General features: G+C 30.8%; 2 protein-coding genes across 6 annotated transcripts; one reads left to right on the forward strand and one right to left on the reverse strand.

Moving 5' to 3' along the window:
* The first annotated feature begins 795 nt into the window (after positions 1-795).
* LOC107071063 (uncharacterized) lies at positions 796-8,424 on the forward strand. 4 transcript variants are annotated; one of them, XM_015329738.2, is made up of 10 exons: positions 796-1,098; positions 1,418-1,526; positions 2,189-2,383; positions 2,615-2,746; positions 3,009-3,089; positions 3,173-3,400; positions 3,626-3,829; positions 3,900-4,094; positions 4,166-5,514; positions 5,614-8,424. In XM_015329738.2, exons 3-10 carry the CDS (start codon positions 2,363-2,365, stop codon positions 6,341-6,343), a joined length of 2,940 nt encoding a protein of 979 aa, XP_015185224.2. In that variant the 5' UTR covers positions 796-1,098; positions 1,418-1,526; positions 2,189-2,362; the 3' UTR covers positions 6,344-8,424. The 4 variants fall into 4 exon arrangements, with proteins under 4 accessions (XP_015185224.2, XP_015185226.2, XP_015185227.2 ...); XM_015329740.2 differs by having other exon boundaries at positions 1,423-1,526; XM_015329742.2 differs by having other exon boundaries at positions 878-900; positions 1,423-1,526.
* Positions 7,095-13,447, reverse strand: LOC107071064 (Golgi resident protein GCP60). 2 transcript variants are annotated; one of them, XM_015329743.2, is made up of 4 exons: positions 13,198-13,447; positions 11,916-12,979; positions 11,764-11,829; positions 7,095-11,685 (listed from the first exon to the last, which is right to left on the reverse strand). In XM_015329743.2, exons 1-4 carry the CDS (start codon positions 13,373-13,375, stop codon positions 11,584-11,586), a joined length of 1,410 nt encoding a protein of 469 aa, XP_015185229.1. In that variant the 5' UTR covers positions 13,376-13,447; the 3' UTR covers positions 7,095-11,583. The 2 variants fall into 2 exon arrangements, with proteins under 2 accessions (XP_015185229.1, XP_015185230.1); XM_015329744.2 differs by having other exon boundaries at positions 11,770-11,829; positions 13,198-13,441.
* Positions 13,448-13,882: the final 435 nt, after the last annotated feature.

Consider the following 13,882-nt stretch of genomic DNA (forward strand, 5'->3'; position numbering starts at 1 on the left):
AGAAGAGAAAAAAGAAGAAGTTTTTCTAGGCAAATATCGTCAATTTTCTCGTTCACGTTGTTTAGAAGAATTCACTCGAGAAATCTTCGAACGTCCCCAGTATCCCCATCGGATACTACAGAGACGAAGTTCAATGGAGGGTGAGAAAAGAGAGAGAGAGAAAGAAATAGAAAAGGGTCGACAGCCACGAGGTTTCATAAAACAAAGGAGAAAAAAAAAGTGTATGTATAAAAGATCCTACGGACTAGTTCTCTTTTTTTCCCCTTTTTCATTTTGACTCACTCATTATACATGGAAACCTATTGAAATGGGAATACGCGTGTAGGTACCATCGCATAATAAATTTTGTCAAGTATTTTTTTCAAAACATTTTTTTCTTTCAATTATATTTTGTATTATTTTTATATCAAGAAAAGTGATCATTGAAATATCGTTGAAATCAATCTAAAATAAATCAACGAATCTTCCATGTATAAACAAAAGAAAAAAGAAAAAGGGGGGGGGAAGATAATTACAATAAAATATTGAAATTATTTTGTTTAAAAAATAAATTGTAGGAAAATGATCTGAGAAGAGAATCTAACGTATCTAATTGCAAGTATTTAAAGGAAGAATTCCGTCCGTTATCTGCGAGAGTTTTCCTGCGTCACTGTCGATGGCATGGGGGATGATGATTTGGAGGGTGTGGATATAAAGAGAGGGAGAGAACACTGAGAAAGGGGGGTGGTAGGGAAAGAGAGAGGGTTTGACGCCGGCGCGGCGGGTGTCGTCTCTCGTAGACTAAAGGGTCGCTAGGGCAGAAGAGGAAGGGACGCGTGCAGTTGTCGCGAAACCTTTCGCAAGTATTTGCGTCCTTCGGTGGTTGTGTGTGGTGTCCCGTGGTGTTGTGCGTTCCCCATGGTGCGTCCTATGGAACTTTTTATTTTCTTACAATTATCATAAGAAATATATTTAAACGAGTTAGATTTCAAGGTTTTTGTTTTTCATTGATAAAAGGTTTACTCTCTCTCACTCTCTCTCTCTCTTTCTCACACACTTTCTTTCATCATGTCAAACGATTTTATCACGGACAACGCCATGAAGTGGACTATTGTTTCGGTAAAATATATTCACATTATTTCATTTTATCTATCAATTATTCTATTTCCTTTGTATCTTTATTTTTCCTTCTAGCGATTGATTCATTTTCTTGTTTTTTTTTTTCTTTTTTTTTTTGGAGATATATAGTTATTTGTATTCGTCGTGGTAGAAATGTCGAAGGTTTTTTTTAAAAGAAAATATTTCTAAAGAGGAAAAATATTGTTGGATCCATTCGGTATTGTTTGTTACATTATTATTTATACGTTGGGTTCTATTAAAATTTATAATACGCGCGCGCTACTTTTCTCTCTTTCTCTCATAAATACATTATTTTCAGTGAAGATGGGCGGGCCGATGGGAATCCTAGTTATTTGAGTTCCTCGTGAGGCGTGTTCGTCAGATGGTTCCGTGTCTTCTTGTGTAACTTCATGAGATAGGAAAATAATGTAAGTTTAGAAATTCGATAGATGAATTTCAACGAATTTCGTTGCTCACCTAATATACAAAGTTATGATGCAACGTAACTTTGTATATTTAATTGAAAGATCGAAAAAAAAAATATAATACAATTCTATTTAATTCTGTAATAAAATGTAACTTCGTTAAATTTCTCTGTTTTCTTTTTTTTTTTTTTATATTCCGTTGTGTTTCTTTTTTTCCATTATTAAAAATTTATTTCTTTCTAAAACGACATCGTTTAAACTGAATAAGAATCCTTGGGAATACTACTTTATATAAATCTACAGCATCGAACTCACTGTGTATGCTAAATAACACGAACACTGTCTCTCTTTCTTTTTTTTTTATTTTTCCTTTTTCTCTTTCTTTTATACTTTTTATCAAATGATCTAATATAATCATGATGCATTTTAAAATTTAATAAATAGAGTTACATGTGAAAAAGTTTCTATTATATTTCTTTTTTTTTTTTATTTTCTGAAATCTTAAATCCTCGTTAAGAATATAAAAGAGAGACTATATATTTAAAAAATAAAAAAACTAATTGTAAGAATAGAATATATTTTTTCTCGTGGATGTTGTTTTATAAATATAAAGAGGAAAAATAAGTGACATAAGTCTGTAGATTATTATTGGTCCTGTTTTCTAGCTGACGTCTTGGAAAGTTTGTCGGTTATCGTGATCCACGGGATGACCCTCCACCTTTGTACGAGCAACGAGAGAAGACAAATTCTCGTGTAAGATATAATCGCGTGATATGTCACGATTTGGATACTGATGTATAACCGTTATACAACTTCAAGATTGTTTTGATTATTCGACGATGAATCGGGAAAACGAAGTGGTGAGTTTCCTACGAAAAATATTTAAAAATATAATTTAAAGTTGCGATAGAAAAAGATTCTTTTACAATAATTAATTGATCGATAAAATATTTTCTTTTACCGTAATTAGATTGAAATAGTTCGATAACGATGAATTTACTCGATGTATTTACCTTAGAAACATTGCGTTATCGATCATATCGTATAAGTATTTTTCCTTGGGTATAGAACATTTTATTTTCTATTTACAGCAACAACCAGTTTCTCAAACGTTTTGCGGAGCGTTGCAGAAGGAACCAAATTGCAAGTGTTTAGTACTTTCTGTATTGATATATGGATGCCTCGCTGCAGTTACATGGTGTAGATGCGCCAATGTTACCAAGGTATGATTTACAATAAATAATAACATTTATATTAGTATTAAATTATGTTCAATCAAAATTTCACCGAATGCAGTTTATAATTAAATTTGTAATACAATAAATTCGCGAACTTTTTGGTTTTTATTCTTAAAATATTCAAATACATATATATATATATATATATATATATATTATTATTATTATTATTATTATTATTATTATTATTATTATTATTATTATTATTATTATTATTATTATAATAAAAGGAAATGTATATTTGTAGGTTGTGATCAATTTCTCTAAGTACCTCATCAAAAGTACTAAACACGTGTCTCCTTGTGACGATGGTTATATATATATTCCAGTAGGTGTATTAATAACATAGCAGTTATCTATATATCCATTATGATTAATGTGCATAATTAATTCGTTGTTGTATTATTGTAGGTTGCCTTTATGGGAATGCTTTATCTCGTATACCTTGTGGAGTGTTACCATTCCCCGATTAGAATCGATCTGTCCCACGCGGAGAGCCAAGACTGTGTACTCATGAAATTAAATCAACTGAGGCTGGTACAACCTACTATCTGGTGGAAGGCCGTTTCCTATCATTATGTACGTAGGAAACGGCAAATCACCCGATATAGAAACGGAGACAATTATACGACAACTCAGGTAAACGGGGTAGCGTGAAAACGAGTAACAAAAAAAAGAAAACAGCTGCTTTAAAAACGAACAAGATAAACAAACCAAAATACAAAAAAAAAGAAACACAAAACCTCTTCAACGATTTTAATAACCGTTGTTATAAAACATTTGCTAAAAGCGTGTCCCATTTTTTTTTAAGTAAATAAACTTGGTATATATATATATATGGTGTTAATTAATTTGTCGGATTAGGTTTACTACGAAAGAGTTAACACTCACGCAGCAACTTCCTTTTATTACTACGATTATTGTGGGGTGAAGGATATCAGCAAGGAACTGGTACCCGATCAAAAAGTACCTATCACGAAAATTGCATTGACCAAGGGCTTCGCTTTTTCAAACATGAGATCCGCGACTGAGTTCGAGGAAGCCAGGTCAAGGTTCTTCGCTGAACAAGTACGTTATTTCATGATTGATCGAATAATCTATTTTAAAATGAATTATTTTGTACTTTCGCTTGTAATAGGAATTAAGGGATGATTATATGGAAATGAGAGAAGGTTTGGAACTTGGTTGTAATCTAAATCCCACCACTTTAGTAGCCGTCCTTGGTAAACCATGGTTTACCAATCGTTACGTTTATTGGTGCCTTAGTGCTCTCCTACTTAGTTGGCCCTTGAGAGTAATCATAGAGTACAATACGCAATACGCCGACTATCAGGTAATATATTTACATTTATAATAAATTACTTTAGAAATAAAAAGTATAAGATTTATCGATGATAATTTTAGGTGACTAAATTATTTGGAGTGAACTATGATACTCCGATAGGTGCTGAACCAATACGCACTTCCACCAGTCAATTGAGTCAGCCAGGATCCTATATGTTAGCACCAAGTTATAGCGAAGCACTTTTAATGGAACCGGCTGCACAATCTAACGTAGAAAATCGACAGATCGAAACAGAATCAGTAATCGAATCCGAGATCGATATGGGAATAGTTCCTAGTTATTCGGAAGCTTTACTTTATGAAAGAGCTGAATTAGGATCTAACGTACCTGGAACATTCTCGTCATCGATTCAACAAGAAAGAAAAGATCTCAGAGTTGAAATCGAACCAACGTGCCAATGTCCTTGTCATAAGATTTCTAACGAGTTAGAAAATGTACAACAAACAAATCTAATCGCCGATCAAGTAGAAAATCGTGACTCTAATTACGTTACTTTGGATTCTACCTGTGCTGCTAGCAGTAGTAGTAGTTCGACGTGCCATAACGATATTTCAAACGATATAGAATTTGTATCATGTTCGTGCAGTCAGCAAAGTTCATACACGTGTTCCAATATTTTGGACAAATCTAATAATGTTAATGATGTAAATTATAATAATGGTAGAACTATGAAAAAATTAGTTCGTCCTTCGCGAAAATTTAAACGAGATATTTCCGAGCCAAACTTGCGTTTACGTTCGGAAGTAGGTCAAGAAGGAAATTCTTCTTCTTCTACTTCGAAAACAAGTTATAAAAGTTTTGAGAATATTTTAGAAGAAGATACTACTACGAGTTCGTGGAATAATGTTTCTAGAACGAAATTGGATAATCCTAAAAATCATTTTCAAACGGTTATAGATGAAGAAATTCCGCCTACTATAACGAACGAATCTATTGATAACAATGTTAATCGTGAATCAAATAATGCTGAATCGAAAGGTGCAATACCAAAAAGATTTGTTGAACAACAACAGAGTACGTCGCGTTGCAGGGTGACCGTGAATCCAAGGTCTGACGAAGTTCGTAGAAAAATACCGGTATCTAGGACTTACTTCTGTTTGAAATCGATACTCAAACAAAACAAACGTCGATATACTTTAATGACTACTGCACAGGAATTAGAACACGTTGAGGATTGGGAAACCGTAAGATTGGATAGAAGTTTTGAGGAACTTCGATCAGACAATTCGCATTTAGAATGTGATAGAAGAAATAGTGAAAGCCCTCAGATCGTTGGGTCTAACGAAGAAAAAGGTCGCACCACCTGTTTGTCGCGTGAGAATTTAAATAAAGATAAAGAACATCTACAAAATTCTACCATTGGGAAAGATAAATCATCACCCACCGAACAAAAATACGATTATTCAAGGTGAATTATTTTTTTTTTTGTAATACATTACATAGATTTGTTTTCGATTAATTTGTTATTTCTCATATATTTATTTAATTTTGTTTGTATCATTCGCAGAACACTAATCTTTGCTAGCCCGATTCAAGAAGTATGTCCTGACGATCCGTTCGGTGGTAAGAACGTGGTACCAACAACGAGAAATCAAAGTTATCATAGCGAAGAAAATTCATCTTCAAACGTTCCAATGTTAGTTAAACTTAGACGATCGTTCACCGAACGAGAGGGTATACATAGACGTCACAGGGACATACGTAAAATTCACAGGCGTCGTACTTTTGCCGTCGACGCTGATTATTCGTTTCCGTTGGTCGAACCTGAGAATTACGAGTCATCAACAACAACTACTAGTGGAAACGTATACGTGCCTGGTTACAAAAATGGGGTATCTTTTCCACCCTATGATGGTTTCAACAACGTCGACAGAAGAACAACGTTGAACATAACTCAACCAATCGTATTGAAAAATGATATTCGTCCTACAAGCAACACCGAAGGATCATCTTCTTTCGTAGTAAAAGAACATTTTAATGACGACGACGACGACGACGATGATGATGATGATCGAGAAAACGATGAAGCTTCCGGTTGGTCGATTGAAAATAATATTCCATCAATGAAAAACAATCCTAGTACATTGACGAGATCATTAACCGAACGAAGAAATAATACTAAGGATTCTCGTCGTAGTTCAAATTTACGAAGAAGCTTTACTGGTAGAGTAGACACAATTAATTGCAAATCGATTAATGGTAAACGTACCAACCTTAACATGGAAACCTCGTTGTAACATGTCAATACGATTAGCTCCTTTTATACTACGCGCTACGTTCACATATACATACTATAAGGTTGAAGGAGGAGGATGGGGCCTTCTTTAAACAGTAGAATATATAGTAACTAACAATTGTTCTTCAAGATTGTCCGAGTTTTTTCTTCGAACGTTCGATTTTTAAGCAGATATTAACAATACAAATGCACGATCGTATTTTGGAAAATGAAAGAAAAAGAAGAACTTATTCCGTCTTTTTAATGTGCTAAGTTTGAAGATAACGTAATATACGCTTCTCGATTTGCAATGCGATTAGGTGAATATTAATTGTTAGATAGGGAAATGGTCTTCTAATTCGAGATAATCAATGAGATATTAACTCGAGTATAGATTTTTTGTACATGTAAAAAATGGGAGTCAAGTGAATTGGCGATACGTAAAAGTAACGCTGTTGTTTTGCTAATATTGTTGTTGCAAAAGGTCAAATGTAACGTTGATATTAGGGTCAATTCAAAGTTCCTGCGTTTTTTCTTTTTTTTTTTTTTTTCAATCAACATTATGCAGTTTGCAAAACAATCAAAACGCATGGAACTTTTGGTTTTCACCTTAATATAAAAATAAACGCTATTATAATTATCTAAGAGATACGAATGAATAATCGAGCGTGCGTATTTTGGAAATAGTGTGCTTTTTGAAATATTAGCTAGGATATACAAAATGCAAATGCGTCGAGTGTCAATTATACGCGCGCACAGAGAATAATACCGTATATAGTCATTGGCTTTATTGGCATTTCAATTAGGAACAATATATAGTGCATCATTGATCACATACATCATCACATGGCACAAGTTAATTAACTCGTAATCGATTAATTAATGACAATTAACATTTAAATTACCGTCCTAAATCTTTCTTGAATACATGTATTTAATTGAAACATACACACACGCACGTAAAAAGGGCTCCCCTTCGAAAGTGTCCTCGAATTTGGTTCTTTTACTTTTTCATTTCTAAGAACGAACGATAATTTTTAAAGGTTCATTTTTATATATACTTTCGTAAGTTACTGTACACACGTCATCCCATTTTAGATATTGATTATCGATAAAGTCTTTTATAAACACTTCGCATCAAATTAACATCATAATCTCGTTTGTTATTTTCTACGAAATATATAACATGACTATATTCAATGTTTTTTTTTAATAGGTAATTACACTTGAGTACACTTTCAAAGAGGAGGAAAAAAATAATATCTTTCACTTAATATTCATAACATTAACGATTAATTATTATTTAACATTTTGTTATCGAATTGCGTTTATCAGATAAATTTATTTTAATAACATTTTGATCAATCGATCCGATGCGCGACGAGAACAAACATTTCTTCGATAAAGTACACACCATATATTATTGTGATTTTAGTTTAGCAAGAAGAAAAAAAAAAGAACAAAAATAATCCTATGTACGCGAGCCGTAAAATAAGTTATTTTTTCTACCGATATAAGCGATACATTATTATTATAATATTCGTCGTTGAAAAGGATTAATCGCCGATGATATTTAAAAAAAAAAAAGGGGGAAAAAAAACCAAAAAAGATATTGCCAAATTATTAAATATGCATTAGGGTATTATAAATTATATATACCCATACTAAACAAAAAGAAAGTGTTTTACACGCAGTATTCAATCGATATTAAATGCCGAATATAAAATATTTTTACTTAATAATTATCCACCGTAAATATAAATTCATATTTATAAATATTATTTTAATAACAAAAGAATGTTTGAGATAAAACGATTTTTAAAATAATCGTCTCCCATTACTATATAGAGATAAAAATATTTTCGGCAATATCGTAACGTTCGTCGATGTAAACAAAAATATATTGTTCTAAATAATAGTACAATATATTTTTGTTTACATAAGTACATAACAATGGATATACAAATCGTTCGAATTATTCCAATTACATACAAGCGCATATATTATTATATATGATCACCAAATGTTCGGACAACGATCTTATAAAAACAATTTGACGATTCCGATTTTGTACAAACAGAATACAAAACAAAACAAAGAAAAGATTTAGAATCGGAATTGATAAGACGGTACAAATTTCGTTCGTTTTTTAATCGAACGGACACAATGCCATTTATAATTCCTAAAATTATTTTTATGCAAAAGACCAAATGTGCAAAGTTTTCAAAGTATTACCATCTAATATATATATAGAGGATGTTTAAAATGATAAGTGTTTCAAGATTTAGTAAGTGTATTATCTAACTCATTAAGCTTAGCAAGCATTTTTTTTTCATTCATTAAAAATATTGCTTACTCAGCTTAACGAGTAAAATATATATCTTTCTAATTTTTGGAAAACTCTTTTTCATTTTAATACATCCTGTATCTATATGACTATAAATATATAACGACATCAAACTTATTGAAAAATTAACGCGACAACATGATTAACAACAGGAACAACAATACACAGAATTAGTTTTCTGCGAAATACATAGTCTTCTACAACAACGCATACAAACTGATAAGAAAAAGAGAGATAAAGAGAGAGAGAGAGAGAGAGAGAGAGTTTTTGTGTGTTATTTGTAAATGATTTTACGCGCACGCGTCTTTTAAAATTATGCATTATTATAAACGTTTGAAATTACGAAGCTTATACGTATGTGTATTTACGGATATAATTATAATAACAAAACAAAACGAGCAGTTAAATATTAACGTAACATTAGGCTTAAGATTAGTTTTATTTGCGACAAGCCAATAATTATTGTATAGGTATATATATATAGTATACTATGTATAGATACATTATCGTTCACGTAATTATTTGAAATAATTGAAATGAAGAATTCGTAAGATTCGTTCGAATATTTAAAATACGATAATGTCTATACATATATATTTATAATGTTTAAAAATGTGATATATAAACAATCCCGTACTAGTTTGGTGGTACATAATTGAAATAGTGCAGCGTCGCTTTTTTAAATTGCGCACAATCATGGACGAAGTAGAAAGAAGTTATATAATTCCCCGCCCGTCAAATAATTATTAAGCATTATTATTTTAAAATCGTTTTAAAAAGGAATATAATCATTCAAATAGGGCAGATATTCGATACATTTTGCGTGGATGTTTTGTTTTTGTTTTTCCTTCTTGTAAGTACAATGCGAATGTAATATAAGAATAGGATAGAAAGAAAAAGAATACCTTTCAAGCCGATTAAATTGAACATTTTGTTGATAAAATGAATTTCTACCTTAATTAGTACAGTATAAACAATTAATGACAAGAAAAACTCTATTTTTCTTATTGGCAATGAATATAATAAGTGATCTCATATATATATATATATATATACATAAATGTAATTATATATAATGTGCATTAATGTGCACCGAATGAATATTATACGATGCCGTTAAGATAATAGAAAGTAAAGCTTGATTGTAAGAAAACACACGGTTAAGTGCATAGTGGCAATATAGAATTAAAATACGAGAAATAAAAATAGATAATTACATGATTTTTTTTTTTTAATATATATTCGATATTTAAAATTATATCGAATGTTGTACTTGTGTAGTAGGACTTGTTTTACAAGAAAATTGATAAGTCGATGATTAGAAAAGAGAGAGAGAGAGAGAGAGAGAGAGAGAGAGAGAAAATAATAAAAAATTAACATAATTTGTGATTGTTACAGTTCATCTAATAGCAGACAATCTAATAACGTATTTTGCTGACGAGCGGGGAAGTTTCGTTAATTAAAAGATAAAGAACAAACAATGTATTACCCATACCGTCTTAAAAAAGTGCTCTTCTAATCGACAAACTGTGTTTTAGAGCAAAGCTGATACGTGATAAATAGAAAAACGTTAGGGTGCAACAAAATATACTAAAAATAAGCGTGCTTTTTTTTCTTTCTCTCGAGATATAATGCATCTGTAACTAACGTGATTCTCTTGCTATATAAAATATAGTAATATTATTATATTATAATGTTATTAATGATATACAGTGAATTATACTGGTGTAAAAACAAACTATGGTTATAATATAATAAACGTTGACATATTTAAAAGGTTACTGTGCTTCGAATTGATTTTAATTTAGATACCGCGAAAGCGTAATATGAATAAACGATAATACATAATATATACTTATATTTTTGAAAGGAAACAAATACAACAATAAAAAATAAGAAACAGAACATGCAATTATTTGGATAAAGCTATGAAATGCGATGCAAAATTAAGCGTACCAAAATTATATCTTCTTTCCTGACTATTAGACAAGTTAAATACGGTTCACGCAGCATTCATATTCACACTCGTACACATACGCACTCACAATCGTACGGAAATGTAATACCATTTAGACTGTGCATTGTGAAACTATCTTTTCTAACATTTTTATTCTTTTTGTCCGTAATTCTAAATCTTTTTAATGCAATCAACAAAGTAACAAACATATTCATTGTTTTTGTGCTAATTTTTCTTTTTTTTTTTTCTAAACAAAAAGTGTCTTATTTAACTATACAATAAACATCTATATCAATAAACGTCTTATGCCTGCGGATACGTTAATAAACTAAAAGATTTTTCTTTTCTTTTCTTTTTCTAGTTTTTGTTGCATAATTTATGATTAATGTATATAAATATAGAAATTTAAAAGTTCAGGTAGCTGTAGAGGGGCCACTGAAAAACAGAAGATTTATTCGGAATTTAATTGTTGTTTTCAACAAATCAAGAAAATATAAGAAACAAGAAAGTCGCAAAATCTACGTATCATATTTAAATATACATGCAGACAATATTAAATGTTTATTCATACAGATTTCTTATTTTTTTACGTTTTATTAACTTATCATAGTTCTCCTTTTTTTTTGTATTTTCTTTTCTTCTTTTTTTTTCCATTCGATATCACTGATTAACCTATAGTAGGCGGGTACGAATACTAATTTTTATGTATAATATATACGTGTAGTATATGCGTGTATAAATATACATATATATACATATGTATATATATATATATATATATATATATATATATATATATATATATATGTTTTTTGCACAGTGAACACCTTGTCTTATGTGAGAAAAGACAGGATATAGGACACTTTATTTAGTTGGACTAGCAATATCAGCAGGCGATTATGATGAGCCAGTGCACAACAAATATACACTCAATAAATCCTTAATTTAACAATTACAACTAATCCTTCGTAAATCCTGGTCTTGTGTAGTATACTCGATAATAGAGTGTTTTACTTCGCCATAGTGAATATGAATTGTCAAATTTTAAAAGATATACTCCCTGCAATCAAATAATAAATATGAAATTAATGTTTCTAATCGAACTAATTATTATTAATAAAAATGTATGATTCATTACATTTACCTGTCCAGGATATTGATGACTTCCAGCATATACTTCTTCCTGAGAATCTCTCCTGTATATCTTAATGATAAAAACATGCAGATTTAATGAAAAATATTGTTATTTAAAGAATTTTAAAATAGAATCAAATGTTATGGTATACTTACAGGTACTATTACGCTTATAGGTGGTGTGGTATGTTTATATTCAACTCTATTATTTCCATTTATTCCTCCACTTTCTAAATCATCTTGGGTTTCATATTCTTCTTCTTCATCTTCGTCATCTTCTGATTCGCTAATGTGAACAGATACTTGATCCGTATCCGACTTAGACCATTCAAAGTAAACTCCAAATCCAATATCATAGCCATCGGTAGCAAATTCCCAAAATAAACATGAACCATCTTCATGTGTTGGCACTCTTACAGTAACAGTTTCTCCATGACCAACCTTTATAACAGCGTCACCACCGTCCTTTCTAATTGTTTCTTTAAATTCCTCCACACCTTTTTTCGTCCACATTTCAGCAGGGGCAATAGGTGGCCAATCTTCTTGTAACTCATCCGAATCATCATCTTGTAAAAGTGCAGATTCATTTTCCGCTATAGGTTCCTTTTCTGTATCTTTATTTGTACCGTCTAACTCATTTGATTCTTCTGTTTTTTGATCTTCTATGACTAATTGATTTTGATGTAATTGTTGCATATATTGATGATAATGTTGTTCTTGCAATTGTCTAATCAAAACAGCTTGCTGTTCTGGATTTCCAGGATATTGTTGTTCGGCATAAACTTTAAATTGATAATATGTTTGTTGATTAAGTGCATCTTGTATTTGTCTTTTCTGCGATTCCAATTTTAATCTTTCCTCTTCTTCTTTCTTTTTTTCTTCTGCCAATTCTGCCAATCTTTTTTCTTCCTCTATCCGTTTGATTTCTTCCTCTTGCTTTAAACGCTTTTTCTCTTCGATATCTCTCTTTTGTGCTTCTACTACTGTTTTAAATAAAGGACACAATTTATCTAATAAAACTATAAATCCTTCCATTGCTTGTTCCTTAGATATATCTCCTAAATTTTGCCATGCCAAACGTCTATCTCTACCAATAACATCTAAAACTCCTAATGGTGGTGCATTTTCAGCGGTACATTTTCCATGCATTACTTGTTGCGTAAATGCAACCAATTTTAATTTATCCTCATATGAAAGGTGAACAGCTTTTCCTTCTTTCTCTGACAAAGAAATAATCAAATATTAATGATTACGTTAAAGATTTATTCATAGGAATATGCGTTTGGAAAAAACGATAGAATAATCATTAATTCAATTAAATACGATGTATGAATCTTTTTTAAATATTCTGTTCTTTGATTCTTTATCTAATTCAACAATGTAATAGCAAAACACAAGAAAATAACGATAATGATTTATTAAGTAGATTCGTACATACCTTTATAGAAATTGAGTGCAATTTTGTAGAGCTCTCGTGTTTCGAAACCCCATAAATGTGGTTCATAAATCTCTCCAGTTTTGATGTCATCTTCATTTTTGTTCGAATCACTTTCCGAAATATTTAATTTTTCGATGTTTTTCTCTACTAAAGAAACAGGCTCATCGGTAGCCGCCATTTGTAACTCAATGACACGTCAATGAACAATGCTGCCATTAGAATTCTAACCTTATTGAAAATATAGTCGTGGTTATAATCATTTTTAATTATTAAAAACATAAATAATATAATAATATAACTAATGAAATATAATTATGCGAATAATACTTGGTGCATATTTAAAACCCTACCGCATATAGTTATCAGTAAACGATTGACTATCATTCTTTAACCAATTTTAATTATTTTATGTGTATCCATTATATTATTATATGTCTTTGTATTTATTCAGTCAATGCAATTACATTTCGAAGAAAAATATCAATAAATAATTGTTACAATAAGTTATTATCTATTGCAAGAAACATACGATAAAATAATAAACAATTTAAATGAAAAGATAAAAGGCGCCTTTTCCAAGGATCGCTATGATTGGCTGACAATAGGTCATATTTTGAGGGCGCTGTTAACAAGGCGACGGTGGCTCGATCTAGCGGAATATAAACCATATGAAATTCGTAAGGAG

Source organism: Polistes dominula, unplaced genomic scaffold, assembly GCF_049000335.1.
Source record: "Polistes dominula isolate Pdom_NZ unplaced genomic scaffold, Pdom_raw_medaka contig_83, whole genome shotgun sequence".
Classification (NCBI taxonomy): Eukaryota; Metazoa; Arthropoda; class Insecta; order Hymenoptera; family Vespidae; genus Polistes; species Polistes dominula.